The sequence below is a fragment of the Thermobia domestica genome, chromosome 7 (assembly GCF_964235325.1).
Source record: "Thermobia domestica chromosome 7, izTheDome1.hap1.1, whole genome shotgun sequence".
Classification (NCBI taxonomy): Eukaryota; Metazoa; Arthropoda; class Insecta; order Zygentoma; family Lepismatidae; genus Thermobia; species Thermobia domestica.
In genome coordinates this window covers 69,968,732-69,990,447 of record NC_137460.1, presented here as the reverse complement: position 1 = coordinate 69,990,447, position 21,716 = coordinate 69,968,732, and the positions used below count along the sequence as shown (strand labels likewise).

General features: G+C 34.3%; 1 protein-coding gene across 1 annotated transcript in view; it reads left to right on the top strand.

The window, feature by feature from the left end:
• LOC145690182 (uncharacterized) overlaps positions 1 to 16,787 on the top strand; it is a 73,644-nt gene extending 56,857 nt beyond the window's left edge. The window contains exon 4 of the mRNA XM_081764818.1: positions 12,078 to 16,787. Coding sequence (XP_081620944.1) covers positions 12,078 to 12,152 — 75 coding nt within the window. The 3' untranslated portion in view covers positions 12,153 to 16,787. The remainder of the gene's footprint in view (positions 1 to 12,077) is intronic.
• The last annotated feature ends 4,929 nt before the right edge of the window (positions 16,788 to 21,716 follow it).

The following is a 21,716-nucleotide window of genomic DNA, read 5'->3' as shown; positions in this document are numbered from 1 at the left end:
AACTTGTTAGTTTCTCGACTACAAGCTTTCTCCAGCTCTCCCATTAGTACTTAATATAAGACTAGCTTTAAAATTCATGTAAAGTAAAACATCTGTTCTACGTCTATCTTGCAAGGCTGTACCAAACTTGCTAGTTACTCCACTACAAGTTTGCTCCATACTTGCCTCTAATACTTAATAATAACTTTGCCTTAAAATTACTTTAAATGACAAACCTGTCATAAGACTATCTTGCAAGACTATAAGAAGCTTCGTAGTTTCTCGAGTGCAAACTCTTTGCAGACCTTCTATTAGTAGTAATATCAGGCTATCCTTGAAATTCCTTCAAATAATACATCTATCATAAGCGTACTATAACTTTAAAGATAGGAATAGTAATGGTCGCGAGCGAAAGCGCATTAGGTACATACGCCTCGCTTTCTATTCCTGCCACTTCGAGAAAAGTTGTTGAAATAAGTCAGTCTATTCTACGATTGAGTTACAGAGAATAATATTTGTGAGTTATGGGAACGAATATGTCGACTTATTTCATGTAAGTTTTTCGAAGCTAAAGACAATAAAAAGCATGATGTGTATTGGTGTATGGCATTAATACACTTTTGCTCGAAACTCCCTATGCCTACCCTGAAAATCGTAGTGAGCTTACGATATAAACGAATTTTAAGACTTGTCTTATATGACGTAATAATGGCTAATTTGGAGCAAATTAGCAATCCAGAAACTAGGGAGTTTGCTACGGCCATGATAGGTTCTATAGTATTAGAAAGTATGCTTATGGAAGAAGGATCAGTTTAAAGGAATTGAAAAGCGAACCTTATATGAAGTATTAGTGTTAAGTCTCAAGTAGGGTTTGCTACGGTCTTTATAAGATCTGCATTCTTGAAAGATAAACTTATGATGAGGTCTGTCATTTTATGGAAGTGCGAATAGTCTGGAGGAAGTTTGCAATCTAGAAACTAGGAAGTTTGCTACGACCTTGACAAGGTCTGCAGTATTGAAAGATAGGTATGACAGGAGTGTGAAGTTGATGGAATTTCAATGTAGATGTAAATTAATTTCAAGTTTAGTTTAGGTTAAAGATTATGAGATGCAAATGCATTTTGGATGTATTGAAAACGTCATGAGGAAAAATCAATTGATGAACACAAAAGTATAAGCTCAATGTAAAACGGACATCAGACTAAGAATATAAGTCAACATTTAACAGGTTGTTATAAGAACACTATAACATATTGAACAGTAACCAAATAATAATAATAATAATAATAATAATAATAATAATAATAATAATAATAATAATAATAATAATAATAATAATAATGAAAATTAATAATTACAACACATGTTAACATACATGAGTACAGGAAGTTTGACAAGTTCTTTCGCAATGTTATGTACTTCAGGCTAAGCAAGTAAAATAGCTTAAAGAAAACGATTGTTCACTCAGAAGGATGACACGTCTAACCTGATCTGATTATCCCTTACGTTGTTATATAACGATGAGGAAACAGCTATTGTTTAGAACCCGTCAACTACTGTGGTTCCTCCCATGGGCTTGATGTTACAACATAGGTTTGTTCTGAGATTTCACACATGAGAGGTAACTCTCTAGTTATTTGATTGCATGAAAGGTAATGCAGGATAATTTATTAGCAGTTGAAGGAATGCACGATTTACCACTAATGTTAACCACCATCACCCAATCACGATTAACTTCTAAGTGCAAATTTATCGATTTTTAACCTTTATATTATAACTGCTTTAGTATTATATCACTACAATGAGCAGGAGAAATTTTCCATACGAGATAAACTCGTTTAAGGATGAAATCAAGCCCAAGGAAACTCACCCATTTAGTGTGCAGCCACGTTTAAAAATATAATTCCCATCTTACTTTTCAGTTTTCGTTCGAATACTTGCACAACCTTAGTTTTAAAAAAATTAAAAATCCTAAATAAAAGGACACGGCAAAATAACTAAGACTTCAATAAATGATTAGGGAAATTATTAGGTAAATTACTGTTTGCGAATTAATAGTTTGAAGTAAAATTCTTTTTGATTTTACTCTCCTAGACAGATAGGAAAACTGAGATGAGACATTTTTGATGAGGTCTCATGTCGAACTTGAACGTGACTAATCAAATTATAATCACTGATATTGTTTTAGATATTGTAAAAAGAATTAACATATTATAACCAGTTTGGGGAAATCAGTTTTATAAAAACTCTAATAGTATATTGATACTCATATATTTTAGAAATTGTGTATGTACAAAATATAAAATATTGTATATTCGCAAATCAGACGTATATCACAAAAACTTCTAAGAAAATGAACTTTAACTTATGCTGAACCATTTTTCTTTGATTACCTGAAAGTGAGAGAAATAATAATGATATAGTCAATCAGTAGCAAAGCAGATATTGAGTACATTTTACACGTACTACCATGAGCAAAATAAATGACGCGTCTCTTTATTTTGAAGTTTTTTGAAAATATCTCCGTTTTCTTTATATGTTCGAAATTTCGGAAGGTTTCCCCAGCAGGACAGGTTAATAACAAACCCGTTTTTAATATTTGTGTTAGATATTAGCTTAAAATAAAGAAATTAGAAGCAAAAAACTTTAAATCGACAGAAATCTCGAGAATTACCAACTCTGCTAAAGTGGGAAATTTTCAAGAACACGAGGGAATTCTGCATTTCAACACGAAGCAGCGACATCTATGTCATTGAGAGAAATGTGGATTAAATCTACAAACTAAACTTTTAACGAATATTTCTAGTATGTCTTATTATATGCATTATCTGCAAACTCCAAATATATAAATATATGCTAAGTACTAACATAAAGATAGAGCAAATAGTGGAAATTATCTATGGAAAAGGACGAATTGGTAGGACGATCGTAATGAAATATCGTCTTTACCGGAACAGGCTCAGTTCACGTGAAGAAACAAATAGCTCAGTTAGTTAAAGCAACGAGTCTGTATGCTGAAGGTAGCGGGTTCGATCCCGTGGAATTGCCGTTATCATTTTTATCACTACACTACGGTTATTTTTTTTATTTTTTTATTTGGGAAAGAATCAAATTGTAACGTATGTGTAAAACTCATGACGATACCAAAAAAAGAAAAAATGCTGTTGTCGCACTTGCATTAGCGTCCCTAATTTTGTTTGCAAACAGTTTCGTAATTATTTCCCCTGTGCTCACTGCTCACCATATGCTCGCTCGCGCATAACGAATGTTTCCCAGTAAATGTTAATTCTAATTTGGAGAATTTTATAAAGTTTCACAATATTTCTCACTAGATAGTCTTCTGTCTACGTGTTTGGATATTTTGATAACAGATTTCCCTATTAAATGTTTAATTTTCCCTAGATGTTTAATTACGGAAAAGTTTTACAATGTATTTGTATTGAATTGAAATTGTTTTGAATTTACTACATAAGGTAAGTAGACCGAAGGAGGAGAACTCAAGTAATTGATATTCTACGTAAAAGCAACCTATTGTAAAATGATGATGCTTCTTACCTTCAGCACATAATCTTTACGTTAGAGAGTCAGACAGAGAAAAATCCTGGTTTTTCCTCCTCTATGACCACCCATCTTAAACCTCTACATATCATTGTTCGTCTCACAAAATTTCGATGCTCCAAAAACATTCAAATAATAATAATAATAATAATAATAATAATAATAATAATAATAATAATAATAATAATAATAATAATAATAATAATAATAATAATAATAATCCTGAATATGCCATCCTTACATAATGTAGGATATCTTAGTTTCCTAGTTTAAATCTTAAATATCTTAGTTTAAAATGCTTTCTTTAGTACTTATTTGAGCAACCATGTAGGAGGGGGTACGACTTTTTATTTTGCCCTTCTCATTTCAGTAGCCTTCCAACAGACAGGACAGACAAAATGAATAAGAAATATATTTACAGCATCCTCTCCCCTTTCATGATTGGAACATCACGTAATATTTTTTATTCTACGAAAGATGGCCCTGTGCGGTTAGGGGTAGGTAACTAAAAAAATACCTAATATATAGCGCCCCTTGATTGTAATATTACCGCTTCTTTATTTGTACGAGGGAGCCCCTACACAATCAAGGGTGACAAAAAGAATAGGAAGAGTGTCTATTGATTCCAGTGGTGGATCCAGCACGAACTCCTGGAGGAGGGGAGGGGAAGTGAAACATTCTTTTGATGATGTGAAGCTGTCACAAATTACCACTTAACTAAACTAAACAATAGTGGGGGGAACCGGAACCCAGTCAGTTTAAATTGATGTAAAAGTTTAATTTTTGGCTTCATATTAAAGTTTTGGTTCCAAATGACAAATTCAGTCCGAGTGGACAATGATCAAATCTCCGGGGGGTCTTCAGTATAGGGGGCTACGGCTCCCTTATGGGAAAAGGCAAAAATATGAAAATGCTTATAACTTCCGAATTTTCCGTCTATTTTAAAGAAATTATTGGCTTCATATTAAAGTCTTGGCTTCAAATGACAATTTCAGTCCGTGTGGACAATGATCAAATCTCGGAGGGCTCTTCGGTGTAGGGGTTTCGGCTTCTTTATGGGACAAGATTCCCGTAGTTGATATTGCAAAATTGTTTTGTATATATAAGTGGAAACTTGCACCATTTGGTTAATTTTACCTCTTATGTTTTGCAGATTCATATTCCAAGCAATAGTTACTTCGCAGAGCTAAAAGAAGGCACTTACTAGTTTCATTAAAATGAAATGTCTTTTATGAGAGGAGCAGACGAACGAACAGGCACCCAAACGTTGGTTGAGTCGTACGGTTGAAACTCGTTAAGCTCGCTTCAATTATTATTATTATTATTATTATTATTATTATTATTATTATTATTATTATTATTATTATTATTATTATTATTAATAACAATAATAATAATAATAATAATAATAATAATAAAGCATTGCAGAGACCTTTTGTGCAGGGGGTCCGTGGCTCGATTCCACTTCGTGCCAAGTGAAATTTGAGGTGGACAAATACCGTGTGCATGGGTATGTGTTTTCTTGATATTTTCCATTTTCCTCCCACTTTCTTCATTTCACCATTTCATTCATCATCATTCTCCCTTAGCGTAGGTGCATAATCGTCCAACGTTAAACTAGATATTGCAATTTCAATAATAATAATAATAAAAATTAATTCAACTGAAAGGACTGTAATTTATGTGGACAGCAATTATCATAAATATGCAACCATTATAAAAACAATGCTTTGCGTAGAAAGATAATCCTTCCCAAGTGTTAACGAATGCGCACGAGATAAGACATGTCTCGAGAAAGAGACAAGACGCGCTTTGTGACATCCAAGATAATACGAGGCAAATGTTTTGGACACGAGATAGCTTGTAAAATGTCTCGTCTTGTCTGGAATGTCTCGAAAACAAAAGTCTAAGTTTTAAAATTATTTTTCAAGATCTATTCTCTCAGAAGTAGTTCTCTGCCTTAAAATTAATAACGACATTTGTGATTTAAAAAAGATAAACAATGCCTAAAGTTAATAGTTAACTTTTCGAAAAGAAGCTTCATTAAGGGTGAACCTGAAAGATGTCCACAAACTTCGGGAGGTGATTCGAGACATCAAAAGGAGACAAATGGTCCTCTTGCAGTTTTCGAATTCAGCTTCGTTGTCGAGATACAGGGTTGCCAACTGGTCGTGTTTGAGAAACTCACTGGGAATAAATTCAAGTCCAAGAATAAACTACTACTCATATATTTTTCAGGTCAATTGACTTATACCATGTTGTAAGGTCAAATATTTATTTATGAAGTGTGTACAAAATTCGCCAGGGTCTTTTCTGAGAAAATCGTCGAGAAAAAGTCACCTCCAAAAATAAACTACCCCTCGTAAATTTTTCTAAGAGAAATATCTGATACTGCAATATAGGGTTGTTAATTAAATATTGATTAATGAAAAATAAACAAAATTGTTAAAACCATTTTTGAGAAAATAGCGTTTTTCGATTTTCGGCTGTTTGTAAACCACACTTATTTTAGGTGGTAGAAAAAAATGGAAAAGCTCCTGTAAGAATACTAAGTAAACCCTAAGTTTAAAATTTGGTGTAGATAAGTTGAACGGTATGGCCTCTAGGCGAGTGCATATAAAAGTGTGCCGAACGGACGGACCAGAAGGACGGGTGTCGAAAAGTCACATTTTCGGTATGTAGACGCCATGAAACATGTAAATCCGTTGAAATCTGAATTTGATATTATTTTCACAATCACTATATTTTCTTCTCTCTTTTGTCGCTCGAAAAAGAAAAGCCTGAGTTTACCACAAAAAGCTAGGGAGTTTCTCAAAAAATATTCAATTACAGGGCCACCGCACTAAACTTTTTCAATTCAATTTCTTAACTGTGTTAGGCCGCAGTTGTTACTGAAGTGTGTATTTAAATAATAAGAATAAAATTATCGTATTATTCAAATACATCGAATGTCAGATTATCGAATAAAAAACTTCGATTGAAGAAAATCCATACTACAAAACTAACTCACACTTTGAGCACATTTTCATTAGACATATAATAGACCAATTAATGCAATCATTGTTTATGAAATATGAAAAAAATCAAATGAGTCACTTTGGGAAAGTCGTTCAAAAAGAACACGTCAGGAGTAACCTACCTCTTGTGAATTGTTTCGAACAATGAGTTAAGATATACTTTCGGTTATTAATGAAATATTTATTTGCGAAATTTGAACAAAATCGCCTGTCGTTCGAGAAAATTGTCGGGGAAAAAACCTTGACCCCAAAAATAAACTATCCGTTGTAATTGTTTTTCATAGAAATGACTTATACTAAAATATAGGGTTATTAATGAAATACTTATTTATGAATTATCAATAAAATTGTCCGAGTAATTTTTGAGAAAATCGTGAGGGAAATATAACTCCCCGAATAAACTATCTCTTGAGGATTCTTTCAGGGTAAGCGAGTTATTCCATATTACTATGTTTTTAATGAAATATTTATTTCTGAGTACGAACAAAATTGCTTGACTCATTTTTGAGAAAACCGGGGAGGAAAAACACCCCCAAGAGTAAACTACCCCTCGCATATTTTTTCAGGACAAACGAGTTTTGCCATATTGTTCGGTTATTAACGAAATATTTATTTTTGAAATATGAATAAACTCTTTTGAGTCGTTTTTGAGAAAATCGCCCAGACAACACTCCACCAATAATAAACTACCCCTCGCATTTTTTTTAGGACAAACGAGTTATGCCATATTGATAAGTTATTAATGAAATCTTTATTTATGAAATATGAACGAAAACATTTGAGTCCATTTTGAGAAAATCACTGAGAAAAAACTCGCCCCCTTAGTATAAACTACCCCTTGTAGATTTTTCTCAGATAAATGCCTTATACCACAAAATAGGGTTGCTAATTAAATATTGATTTATAAAAAAAGAAAGAAAACAAGATCGTTAGAGCCAGTTATGAGAAAATATCTTTTTTTTATTTTCATCGTACAGGAAACTACCCTTGTTTTGGGAGTAGGAGGGAAATGAAAAAAAACTATAGGAAATACTATGAAAATCTTAAACTAAAATTTGGTGCAGATAAGTTGAACGGTATGGCTTCTAGGCAAGTGCACAGAAAAGTGTAGCGAACGGACGGACGAACTGATGGACATGTATCGAAAAATAACTTTTTCGGTGTTAGGGGCTATAATACGTGTAAATTCGTTTAAATCTCAAATTTGATTTTTTTTTCGAACACCATACTTTCTTCTCTCATTTGTCACTTCAAAGTAAAAGGAACTCAGAACTACAGATAAAAGACACCTACTTTTACACATAGACATTTATTGATTTAAAACTGTTTTAGTTTGTGTCATTTCACTTCCAATTGAAAGGTTTTACAATGATTAACGGCATACCAATGACGAGACGGAAGTTTTCAGGAAGTAAACGCATTCAGAAGTCTAGACTGCATTACAGCCTGTTTTTATTTCTGCAATTGTTAACAGCTGTAATTTCGTCCAAACGCTACATGAAATAATTTTTGGTTGACGTCATTGTATTACTATTTTAGTATTGTTCTCTTCAGACTTGGTTGAAGTTTTGTCTTAACGGTTATACATTTTTTTCTTTCTTATTTCATCGTTACACATAAGAACAAAATGTTATGGTGAGTGGATAGATTCGAACCTACGAACATTGTGTTTATATTCTTCCAACACTTTACCAATGGACCAAGCTTTGTCTTCACGTTAACGCCCGGTTACAGGGTTTACTACGATTTAAATAAAATGGCTGGCTGTTAGAATTCCCTGCTCACATATTTCGATAAATAATTTTCATTGCTTCTAGATACGTAGAGCAATGTTTAGATACACATTTTAGGAGAGTGAATTTTGGTGTATATAATAATTTCATGCCAGGTAAAAGCTAGATAAGTTTTGATAAAATGTTTCATATGTAGTTCTCAATAATAAGCTTGCTGTTCGGAGTGAAGTTCCAAGGTTCAGCATTGCCTAGCAGTTTTTGCTATTAATATCCCTTCTAACAATATTGGCAGTGGAGAAAAGTTAGCCCGTGTTGAAGCTTTTTGCTCCTAATTTAGTTATCTTACTTATTTAAGGAATATATTGAAAATTGTCAGCAGGCACGTATGCAGTAATTTATTTCGGGAGAAGTCCGACTTCAATATTAGGATAAATTATAATAAAATTTAAAAGATAATCCTTAAATTTAGGCTAAATTTACAGAGAAGTTGGGATTTCAGAGGGGAGTCCGGACCACTTGGACCCACCCCTAAATGCGTCCTTGTTTGTCAGTAACGTTTCCTCATTTTGAAACCCTCAAAAACTTCGGATATATAAAGGAAAACGAGTTATTTTCGATAAAATATCACTTCAGAAGACGCGACAGTTTTATTGCACATGGTGGTATCCCAAGTTCACAAGGGCAAGAATTCATTAATTTTGATTCTCTGTCATTGTGCTCTATCGAAAGGTTAGGTTTGTAACATATTACTCCTACGAACAAGCATGACTGGCAGATAGGAATACTGAACACAACTGCAGAGAAATGCATGCTGCGTTAGCTTACGTTTATAGCTACGCTTTGGTGATTTGCCCTCAAGGTCAATCGAGTGGTAATTCAGTTCCGTCTCTGTTCTTAAGCCATGTTCGTATTACTTCGAACAGTTTTGATAATGAAAAGCATGCCTCTTAATATAACAGACTTCTTTCGCGTAAGAAATCGAACTTCAGTTGATCAGAGCAACTAGTCTGTAAGAATTAGGTTGTTAGTTAGTTAGGAGCCCAGTACGAGTAAGGGTTTTTATTACTATTGTTTTTATCTTTTTTATGTGAGGAAAAATCAAATTGTGACATCGCGATATCAAATGTATTCGATTATGTAGACATATTCATTAATAATAATAATAATAATAATAATAATAATAATAATAATAATAATAATAATAATAATAATAATAATAATAATAATAAATATGAATGTCTTTGGAGAGCCGAAATTATGTGAGACGAACAATGATATGTAGAGGTTTAAGATGGGTGGTCATAGAGGAGGAAAAACCAGGATTTTTCTCTCTCTGACTCTCTAACGTTAAGATTATGTGCTGAAGGTAAGAAGCATCATCATTCTACAATAGGTTGCTTTTACGTAGAATATCTATTACTTGAGCTCCCCTCCTTCGGGCAACTTTGCTTATGTAGTAAATTCAAAACAATTTCAATTTAAGACAAATATTTATAGAGAAAATTAAACATTTAATAGGGAAATCTGTTATCAAAATATCCAAACACGTAGATAGAAGACTATGTAGTGAGAAACATTGTGAAACTATAAAATTCTCCAAATTAGAATTAACATTTACTGGAAAACATTCGTTATGCATCAGTGAGCACAGGGGAAATAATTACGAATCTGTTTGCAAACAAAAATTAGACACACTAATGCAAATGCGACGATATTTTCTCTCTCTCTCTTTTTTTTTTTTTTTGGTATCGTCATGAGTTTTACACATATATTACAATTTGATTCTTTCACAAATAAAAAATAAATAAAATAACCTTAGTGATAAAAATGACAACAGTACTTCCACGAGATTCGAACCGTCTACCTTCGGTATACAAACTCGTTGCTTTACATAACTGGCTATTTGCTCTCTTACGTAAGCTGAACCTGTTCTACAGTAAAGACGATTTTTCATTACGATTGGGCTAACAATTCGTCTTTTTCCATAGGTAATTTCCACTATTTGCACTATCTATACGTTAATACTTAGCATAGATTCATATATTTGGAGTTCGCTGATAATGCATATAATAAGACATACTAGAAATATTTCGTTAAAATTTTCGTTTGTAGATCTAATCCACGCTCCTCTCAATGACATAGATGTCGCTGCTTCGTGTTGAACTGCAGAATTCCCTCGCGTTCTTGAAAATTTCCCACTTTAGCAGAGTTGGTAATTCTCGAGATTTCTGTCGATTTAATGTTTTTTGCTTCTAATTTCTTTATTTTAAGCTAATATCTAACACAAATATTAAAAACGGGTTTGTTATTAACCTGTCCTGCTGGGGAAACCTTCCGAAATTTCGAACATATAAAGAAAACGGAGATATTTTCAAAAAACTTCAAAATAAAGAGACGCGTCATTTATTTTGCTCATGGTAGTACATTAAAAAAAAGCAGATTACGAGATCATGTGGGAATTCCTGCGACTTCATATCTTTAGGGTAAACTCCACTACTGACCAAAAATGCTGGAGAGTGAATTAAGTGAAATTTAGAAGTTTGCAACTTAATTACAGTAATCCGTATAAGTAATTTATGGTACAATGTGTAAGTAATTACACATACTTTAGTAATTATGGATGTTTCAATATGTAAACTCTCTATGTCGAAACATTCGAGTGCGAATTCCGTTTTTCACTCCTCTCTGATTTCACTTCAACTTTCATGATTTTGTATTCTGTTGACAGTTTGTTAAATTGTGTAACACATGGTACGTTTTCGGAAATTCAAACTGGCACATCTTTATAAAAGGATACACTTTAGTCATACAATTCCAGAGTATATGAAATGTCTCTCAGCAGCACTTACAAATTACGGATCATGATTTTCGACAGGGCAGATGCAAATTATTGACTTAATCCATAATATTATTTCATCGTCATTCATCTTTCATGGATTTGTCAAGTGTTAACAGTGAGATTGTTCAAACATTTCAAAGGACTATCTGTATTGCGCTTGTGGAAGACAGGTAAAGCAAAGAATTGTCACAGTAGGGATAAAGTAAGATCAAAATTGGAAGCGAAATTCAGCGGAATGAAGAGAGCCAGCTACCCAGATTGTGAGCGTGAAAAAATTGGGAAAAGTAAAAATTAAACGAAATGAAAAGGTATAAAATATTTATGAGTGTATGTAAATCAGTTTATGAGTAAATGTAAATGTATATATGCAGTTTAGAACATAATATTTTCACTCGCACCCTTTTTTATTCTGCAGACCGCACTAGGGGATGTTTACACTAGCAAATCACCGCTACTCCTATTCTTTCTCTCTCCATCTATTAGACCAAAGTAAACCTTTTTAAAATAAATTAGATACTTGAGCTTTTACACTGACTGTATATCATTTACTTCTACTCAGTGAGGTCTATCAATTGGTATCTGTGTCACCTTTGGATTGTTTTCCTCGCTAAACACTAATAACACTGTAGAATGTGCGATATCTATCTATCTATCTATCTATCTATATCTATATCTATATCTATATCTATATCTATATCTATATATATATATATATATATATATATATATATATATATATATATATATATATATATATTGTATTTTAGGTCCACGATAATAATACAAACTACTAGAATGCAATACGATGCTTATAAACTGCTGTAGAAATTTATGCTTGTTTAGTAATGTGCTGCGCAAAAAGAAAAGCCTAAAAAATTGATGAAACTTGTATCTATCTATCTATCTATCTATGTAAATAAATTCAATAATGTTATACGTATGTTCTTTTAGGGTCAGAAAGGTGAACCAGGAATTCCAGGACCTCCAGGACTTCCAGGACATCCAGGAGTATCTCGCTTTACATGAGAGAAAGGTGAACCGGGTCCTCCATCCGCTCCAGAGTCTTAAATTCCCTGGAGCCCCTGGAGATAAAGATATGTGTTTGTAAATTTAATTATTACATTTTAACTGATGAACTGCAGTAGTCCTATCGTTTAATTACTTTACTATTCGAAAATAGCATTTTTACTCTCAGATAACAATGAAATCATAAGACAAAATAACGCATTTAGGTAAAGTGTCTGAATGATAACTATGGACTAAAACATACAAAATAATTTAAATGAAACCACCTAGCTTTCGAGATGCAATGATTCGTCATCAGCACATCGAATAAAAGGAAGAGTAGGAAACATATTAACACAACCTTCAATATGAAGGACTGTGACATTCAAACGCAATTTAGTGTCTAGTGTTTTTTATTTGTTTGTCTACACTCTTATGGCAAAATGTTACGTATTAAATTTTAATTGTTCTTAATTAGTTACATCTATGTGGTTTTGTCCACAATTATCACAATGGTTATTTTGATTTTCATATGAACACGCTTGGATTTTTTCTTTTGCCAACTATATTACTTTGTATGCATAGGAATAGTTACATGATTACAATTCTTCAGATGATGTTATGGAAATCTTTATGGTTTTCAATGCAAGATGAAGTCCCTGTTCTTAATAATGTTGAATACCTGAGCAATGTATGTTTCTTAGCATATTGATTGATGTGGAGAATTACTTTTCTGGTTTCTGTTGAAAGGATCCACAGGCACGTAGCCAAGGGGTGGGTCCGGGGGGTCCGGACACCCCCTTTCAGACCAGAAATGAAAAAAAAATATTAACGAAGGATGAAACAAAGAGAAAAAGAAGAACCAGCATTTAAAATAAAAAGCCACAGCATGCGTTTGGTTACTTTTTCTTATGAGGAGCTATGTGTGGAGGAAACGGGGGATTCAAGTTAAAAATGTATATTATTGTAATGGAGTATACCAAATTCCATCTAGTTCCATGCTAATCCTATGGACTACAAATGACGATCGGTTGGGGCCGCGGTGGCTGAGTGGGGCTCGGTGGTAGAGCGTTCACCTCTGGTGCTTGGGGTCCAGAGTTCGATCCCAGCCCCAGCCAAGTGAACTTTGTGGTGGACAAACACCGTGTGCGTAGGTTTCCTCGGGGTTCTCCCGTTTCCTCCCACTTTCTTCATTCCACCATTTCATTCAGTACTCATCATCACCGTCTCCTTTAGCCTAACCGGCATAACGGTGGGACGTAAAACTTAAAGATTTCATTTCATTTCAAATGACGATCGATAAACTGATTCGAACAGACAGACTCTTAGGTAGAACTTAAGAAATGCTCCCAATCACCAATAATATGAGCGTGGCAACGTAGGTTCCAGTTACACTTGTTGAAGAAATTTTGAATTTCTCGGCAACAGTAATCCATTTTATAGGGTGTGTTTACTGCTGAAAGAGATCTCGTTGCCATCCTTGACGGCATTAAATGAAGATGAGGAAAAGAAAAAGAAAAACGAAAGAAGACAAGAACTGAGTTCGAATGACATCGGAAGATGGTATCTTTCTCAAAACGTTTTACATATTCTTTTACTCGAGATTTCTTCATAGTTTGTTATTAAAATACTTACTGACATATCTTCATTTTAGTGTCCTAACAAACCAATATGGATATGTTGCCAATAAAATAGTTTAGATGGATCGAGCCCCTGGTGCGTAACCACAGTACTTTATGTCACACACCCCTATTACGAAATACTGACTAAACAGACCAACATGTTGCCAGTAAAATAGTTCAGTATGATCGAGCCCGTGGTGTGATAACCACAGTATTTCGTCACGGAACCCCCCTATTACGAAATTCTGGCTACGTGCCTGGGAACCAGAATTTTAGTGGTTTCAAATTTATCCAATTTCTTCTCCAATCTTGATTAAATTTCCCTTACGTCGTGAATATTAAAGCTTGATTATTCATAATATCAATACAGAGTTACTCGTAAAAAGAATGTTGCAAAGCTAAAGAGTATTTATTTTATACTGAATTGACATACAAATTATTATTGGTCGGAAAGAAGAAATATAGGTTGTACCTTTTTATGGACACTAGTGTATTTGTTGCATATGAGTAACAATTATATGTTGTCTGCTTAACACGGTAAATATTCAACCCATAATCTATTTCTTGCCAGACGAGTCACAACGTATCTTCTGTTATTTGCTCCATTGCACTAGAGATGGGCTGCTTCAAATCTTCTAGGTCCTCTGGCAATGGAGAACGTACAAAAAATTCTTCATAAACTTCTACATAAAGCAGTAGCAGACCGTAAGAAAGGGTGATGTCGATGGCGAAGTCAGCATATCTAAATCGTGATTCACTGTACGATCGATCTAACATCAGGATCAGGTGGCAATCAGGTACTCGTGAATGTGACGATGGAAATTGGGAAGTCCCCAATTCTGTTGAAACATGAAATTAGGAAAACCTTCCAATTGAAGCATAAGCCATTCTGATAACATGTTCAGGTAAGTTTGGCAAGTGACAGATGTCTTGGCAGAAAAGAACAATCCATACACTTTATGGTTGTTTATTGCGCAAAATATGGTTATTTTTGATCAGTTTCTCTCGTGTTCTTCAATAATACGAGGGTGTTGTGTATCCTAGACCTGAACGTTATGACAATTCACATTCCCGATGAAATGAAAAATCGCTTTGTTACTAAAGACTTGTTTGTCAGTCAATTTCTCTCTGACCGATTCTGCATTTCAATTAAGGAGTTAAGGTTTTCTGGCATGTCTATTGTTTTCAATGCCTGCCAAGTTGTAATATGTATGATTTAAAGCATAGACGCTTTCGTACAATACGCCATACAGTGATTTGTGACACATTCAATTCTCTACTAGTTCGGGTTGTCTATTTTCTTGGATACTATCTACTGGCCCCCTTGATATTTCTGATCAAGTAGAACTTTTCATGGACCATACACTTCCAATGGATTAAAATATTCTGCACTCAGCGTGAAATGCAGTTCCTATACGGTGCTTCTTCCTTGAGGTTTGTACAAGAATTCCTGCACTGTTACAGTAGACCCTAAATCCTATTAGAGCAAACTGCATTATACAATACAGACGTTCTACTTTCGTGGTTGCCATTAGCCAACTAGAACCTGGAGCTGTCTTGACATAAACTACAAACACGGACTAGAAATATTACAACCTTTGTTTCTTTTTTTCAGTTAATTTTGCTTTTGTGTGTCGCTCCAGTATAAAGTAAACACTCTTTAGTTTTGCACCACTCCTTTCTATTGACTCCGTATTAAGTAAATAAATTTAATTTATATAATATTAAAGTTATAAAAATATAAATTCATTTTTGAAAATCAAGGAACACAACTAGAGATAAAGAAAAGATAAGTAAAGCTACATGTTTAAAATTCCACCCAATTGCGAAGAAAGCAGAAATAATTTCCCTAAAAATTAATGCTATAAGAAGAAAAACAGCGTACGTATTCAAAATATCTAAGTAATTTTTATCTTTTGCTTTAGTTTTTCGAAAATTTGGAAGTATGTTTTACGTAGTAGAGAAACTCCGACAACCGTAAACTTCAAGTTCACATTTGTTTCTGTTAGTTTAACTAATCCATTAAGTGTTATAAAATAAAATGTCTTTGAAGTACTTGCAGCATGCTATATATTTTAATTGTGAACATTAAAGAATTGGAATAGAAGGAAAAATCGATATAATATGGCGTAAAAAAGTTTTTATTTGGGTAGAGAAATAATTTTCACATGGGTGTATTCCTTTCTCGGTTTTCAATATAAATGATTAAATTCAAAGTGGAAATTCGATTAAAGAGCTCAAAGGAAGACATATTTCACTTATTAGCCCTTATTTAAATTATTGCATATGGTTCTAGTTGTCTGGTTAGAATAATACTGTTATAAATGACATACCATTTCATATTGTATTGATTTAATTTAAATACAAAATATTCATATTTGTGTTATAATTTCGTTTGAAATTATTATGTATTATAATTGTTAATCAACAGTTTCTCTCTTAACTTTACTTGTAGAAATGACTTTACTTGTAGAGGGGAAAAGAAAAAATAAATTATTTCTGTTATTTTTCTGTACCTCAACTTGTCTTATTAGAGAACAGAAGTGGTAATAGTAAAAATAACTTGGTTTTCTGTTAATGACTCGCCTAAGCTGGTGAGAGGTTACGTAAAGAGATACCTAATGTCTGCAAAAAGACTAGGATAGTACTAATATACAAAATAGCTTTGCGTTTACATCTAAATGAAAAGCTTAGGTATAAATTAGCTCTACCAGTAGGAAATATAGCAAGAAAACAATACTCTTTTTAGTTATATTTTCTGTAACAGATAGGCCTACACTTGTTCGTTGTAAGAGAAGTACCAAATAGATTTAGTTCAGTCTTGTTTTAAAAAAATCTGGTCGTCAAACAATTTCCAAAAAAAATACTGTGCTCTGTAGATGTAAGCGGAAGAAATCCGAATAATTGACAAACATAATTAGTCATTGAAGATATTTGTACAACCCAAAATACTGAACTATTTTCTTTTTTTGTGTATTTGTCAGAATTCGTTTGCTTGAACAACTATTAGAATAAAACTGTAACTTTTTCTTTATGTTTCTGATCTTTAAGAAGACCATCCATTCGACATCTGATTTCAACCTTTAAATCCAACATGTGTTATTGATAATTCCATATCCTTAAATAAGCCATTTAGTTTGTTTATAGTATATTAAAAGCCCAGACCTCTTGAATAAGCCAAGTTCCCATAGAACAACTTGCTGGATACACCACTGAGTAGGATGCCGAGTTTAAGGGACACATTCAATTATTCACATCCAAGTTCAATTTCTAATTAATTGATCGAATTTTTACAACAAATCAGTTCTCATTGTTTGAATTGTCAAGATAAATAATTCTTTTCTCAGACTTATAACCTGATGGTAGCTGGAACTCTTCTAGGACGTAAGTTTGAGTAGTAATCTATACAATGTAGGCCAAAACTATACTTATAGTCCGGTGGCAGAGTCATTGGACGTGGAAATTTGTTACACGCAAAGTTTTATCATAGAATTCGCCCAAGGAGTAAGCAACTAAACAAAATCTGGGGGTGCAACTTTTGGCACTGTTGGGCAGTTGTAAGTATCCTAATCATATCCTAATTCTATATAAAACTACATGAACTGACAAAATAACAGGTACTTCCGGTTGACGAGAAAAGTTGAAATTTGGCATGATTGTACTTTACGGGACTAACCGACAGGAAAATTGCCAAAAGTGAATATATTTAATTTTTAAGGGGTCTAAAAGCAGATGTAAAAATTCCCATGTTATTTAAATGTGCCTTTTCTTGGGATACAAAATCTTATATTTTAGATAGGTGAAATAGGAAAAGAATCTTGAAATTCGGTAGAATTGTGGGTTTAAGAGGTGCAAGGCCGTAGGCTGAGCAAAATAGTGGGTGTAAGGGAGAAGTCCCTAGCTGGGCAAATTCAGGAAGTATGAAGAGCAAATAATGCACGATGTTCCCTGCTGATGCAAATGCTTATACGTAAGAGATGCAAGGTCGAGCAAATGCTGGGATCTGGTAGAGTACAGTAGTGATAGTGTTTCAATTTGAAGCAGTATGCTCATCGAATCTACATTCATTTGATATGGGAAGAGTCAAAGTGGGATTGTGGGGCAAACACTTAATCCGCGTATCGTGAAGACATGGACCCACAGTTTGCATATCTGCAGTCAACTAGTCAAATACATTGACGATATGCGCGAGAATGATCATGCAACCAGGTCCGTCACGCATCACCGGGAAGAATCTGCAGCCAGGATAAAATCTGACCGCTCTGATTAGGAAAAGATATGTAAGGTATTAACTCAAAACATCGATCTCCTAAATCCTCAGCAACATTCTGCTGAAATAATGAACGTAATGAGTTATCGTCTTGCATCTTCTACAGCTAACGTGGACCAGGCAGTGAACATCGGAAAGTAGGAGATGCAGGCTTTCGAAGAGAGATGGCCCGGATGGACGACATACAGAACGGCCGGAGGGTTCTACAACTCCATCTCAAAGAAGGTTGTAACACTATCAGTCATGAAGAAGAAAGTGAAGTTCGGTACAGAGTTCGTATTTGATACTTCGTTGATTTACGCTGGAGCTATTGAACTGATGTTGTCAAGATCAATTGACGTTACAGACATGTTGAAGCACGAGCTGGCACCATTCCCTACCTCTCTCTTCAGAGCTGATGGCCAGATGAGATTTACTTCCAAATAAAACTAAAGGAACTGCTTGTCATTGAAATTTCCGAGAGACTTCAATCGTCTCCAAATGCAGTTGTCATTGGTAGGTGAGCTGTACTGTGGACAGTCACTTGGCCTACATTAGGGACAGTCTTTGACTTTTCATACACTTCTCCCACCATAGCAAGTAGTACTAACTGTGATCAACAACAAGTCGCAAGTGATTGGCATGCTATGCAAATATCTGGTTGGTTAGTGTCTTTCTACCAGAGAGGCCAACAACTCGTTCTGTCCAGTAAAGAATACGTGTCCATTGAAGTATCAGACGTTTCCTGGTGTATTGTGTGTTAAAGTGCCGTGGAGAAGTTTGAAGCATGTTACAATGTTGAAAGAGATTAATTTAAACACTTACGAAATTAAATTGTGTTAGAAAGATAAGTGAAGTGTTAAAAATGAACGTATAAACAGTACTGAATAAACACGACCCCAGACCCGAGTCTACTCGGACTATAGCCTCGCATTTCTTATCTATCGGTATTTGCATCAACAGTGAATTTCGTGAACTTGTTCTTCATACATCCTGAATCTGTCCATCAGGGCTTCGCCCCCACACATTGTCTTTGCTCGGCCTACGGCCTCGCACCCCTTGAACCCACAATTCTATCGTTTCTTTTCCTATTTCAACTATCTAAAAGATATGATTTTGTATCCCAACAAAATGCCCATTTAAATAGCATGGGAATTTCTTCATTCCCCTTTAGACCCCTAAAAAAATAACAATATTCCGTTTGCAATTTTCCTGTCAGTTAGTCCTGGAAGGCTACAATGATGCCAAATTTCGTCACTCTAATCCTGCTGGAAGTGCTTAAACATTTTGGGATATAGAATACGTCCCATATAAATAACATAGGAAAGATTTTTCAGTTTCCCATAAAACCACTCTAAAGTTAGAAATTTTTATTTCTGATGATTCACTTACGCAACACTAACAAAATGTACAAGCATACCGAATTTAAAGTTTTTATTTCAATCCTAAGTATCAAAAACATGAGATTATAGGCCTAAAAATGTCCATTTAAATAACGTGGGGAAATTCTTCATCCCCTCTTTAGACCCCCTAAAAATTAAAAAAAAACATTCACTTTTGGCAATTTTCCTGTGGGTTTGTCCTGAAAGGCTACAATCATGCCAAGTTTAATCATTGTAGCTCTACAGAAAGTGCTCAATAATTTGGAGGTGTAAAAGGTGTTCCATATAAATAACATGGGAAAGATTTTTCAGTTCCCTATGAAACCACTCTTAAGTTGGATTTTTTAATTATTTCTGATTTACTTAGGTAGTGTTAACAAAAACGTACAAGGATACCAAATTTAAAGTTTGTATTCCAATTCTAAGTACCTAAAACATGAGATCATAAGTCCAAAAAAAAGGCCCTTTTAAATAACATAAGAGAACTCTTCATCCCTTCTTTAGACCCCCTAAAAATTAAAAGTATTCACTTTTGGGAAATTTCCTGTGGGTTAGTTCGGGAAAGCTACGATCAGGCCAAATTTAATCATTGTATCCCTACAGAAAGTGCTCAATAATTTATGTCAGCTCATGTATTTTTATATATAGTTAGGATTTTGTACGCGTACCCTCGTCTGCAGATAAAACTGGATTTTGCTTGATACACACCGCAAAGGAGGGAGAAGTGACTAGATATTTTTTGCTCTCCTCGAGATCTTTAAAATTACCAGGCTTTGAAAATTTGTGAAATTATTCCCCACGTGTTTTAAGCCGTTCTAAAGATAGAGGTTTACAAAATATAACTTCCAAGGGAGAGACCAGAATTAACGTTTAAGTAAGTAAAGTAAAATCAAAATGACTAAATAGTACACATTCTTCTGAATGTTCTGTTCGAAAATAGGTTCCTATCCACTTACGTAACACAGGAGCATGGAATCATTAAGTCTTAGAATAGAGACAGCAGCTAGTTCTGTCTCTGGTTCCAAGTTTTATACATATAGAACATTAAAAATTAATAGAACGCATACTGTACTACAATAGATTTATCGTATGTAATACAAAAGTTTAAGTTTACAGAAGTACTGAAATGAATGAGAAAGATAGGGGAACGTGGGGCATAACGGGGTATCGGTATTTTTCGAACTGTAATTTACTGCAATCTAGCGATAAGTACCTAAACAAGATTCTCAAGGACGAAGGGCTGTCACGCTTGAGTAGCGTTCTTATCAGTTGAAAAGGGACATTGCTGTGTGTCAGTTCTTTGTTTTCGTGCTGTGGCATATAACTATTGGGATTTTTCTTTTGCAAAGGTAAGGCAAGTTATTTATTGCACACTTTTAAACTATTGATATGTTAAAATAATATTTCTTCTTTGTTTGGTGTATGTTTTTGAGGTTTAGACATTGTAGGTTATAACAGAGATACTCGTTGATTTAACACTACAACTCATCTGGGGCAAAACGGAGTGGGGCAAAACGGTATTGCAATTACCCCATTTTGCTCCGTAAGAGTATCGATTGTGTAGTTTACTATCCAGCTCGAAACATTTCTTGTTAAAGCTGGGATTGCATAAGCTCTTGTTTGCTATCATTTTAGGATGGTTCGCATATATAAAAGGGAAATCAATGAGGCAAAGTTGGGAGGAAGAAAATATGAAGGCGGCCATATGTGGTGAAATGGGATATTATAAAGCTTCCCGGCAGTTCAACGTTCCCCAGACTACGCAGGAGCGGCGTTGTAACAAGGAACGAGAAAACCCTGGATCTTTCCAGAAACAAATGGGACATTTCAAGCCTTGTTTAACTATGAACAGGAGTGCGAGTTGGTAGATTATTTAGTGAAAATGGAGAGGCGACTTTTTGGTCTAACTGGCAATGAACTGAGAGAATTAGCGTTTCAATTGACAGAAAGAAACAAAATGCAACAATTTCCTTTCAACAAAGAAGAAAAAAGGCTGGAATTGACTGGCTAAGAGGAATTATTAAGCGTCACTCTGAAATAACACTTCGTAAACTAGAATCTACATCGGGAACTCGCGCGATGGGTTTCAACAAGGTGGCTGTTTCCAAGTTTTTTGAGCTTTTGGCTGGAGTCATTGATGAATATTATCTCTCTGCAAAAATATTTATAATGTAGATGAAATCGGAATCCTAAAGGACATACAAGGGTTGTCGCAGAAAAAGGGAAACGTCAAGTTGGAGCTGTAACTTCAACAGAGAAAGGAGAAACGGTGTACTGCAGTAATTTGTTGTTCAGCTGCTGGAGCTTACATGCCACCTATGATGATTTATCC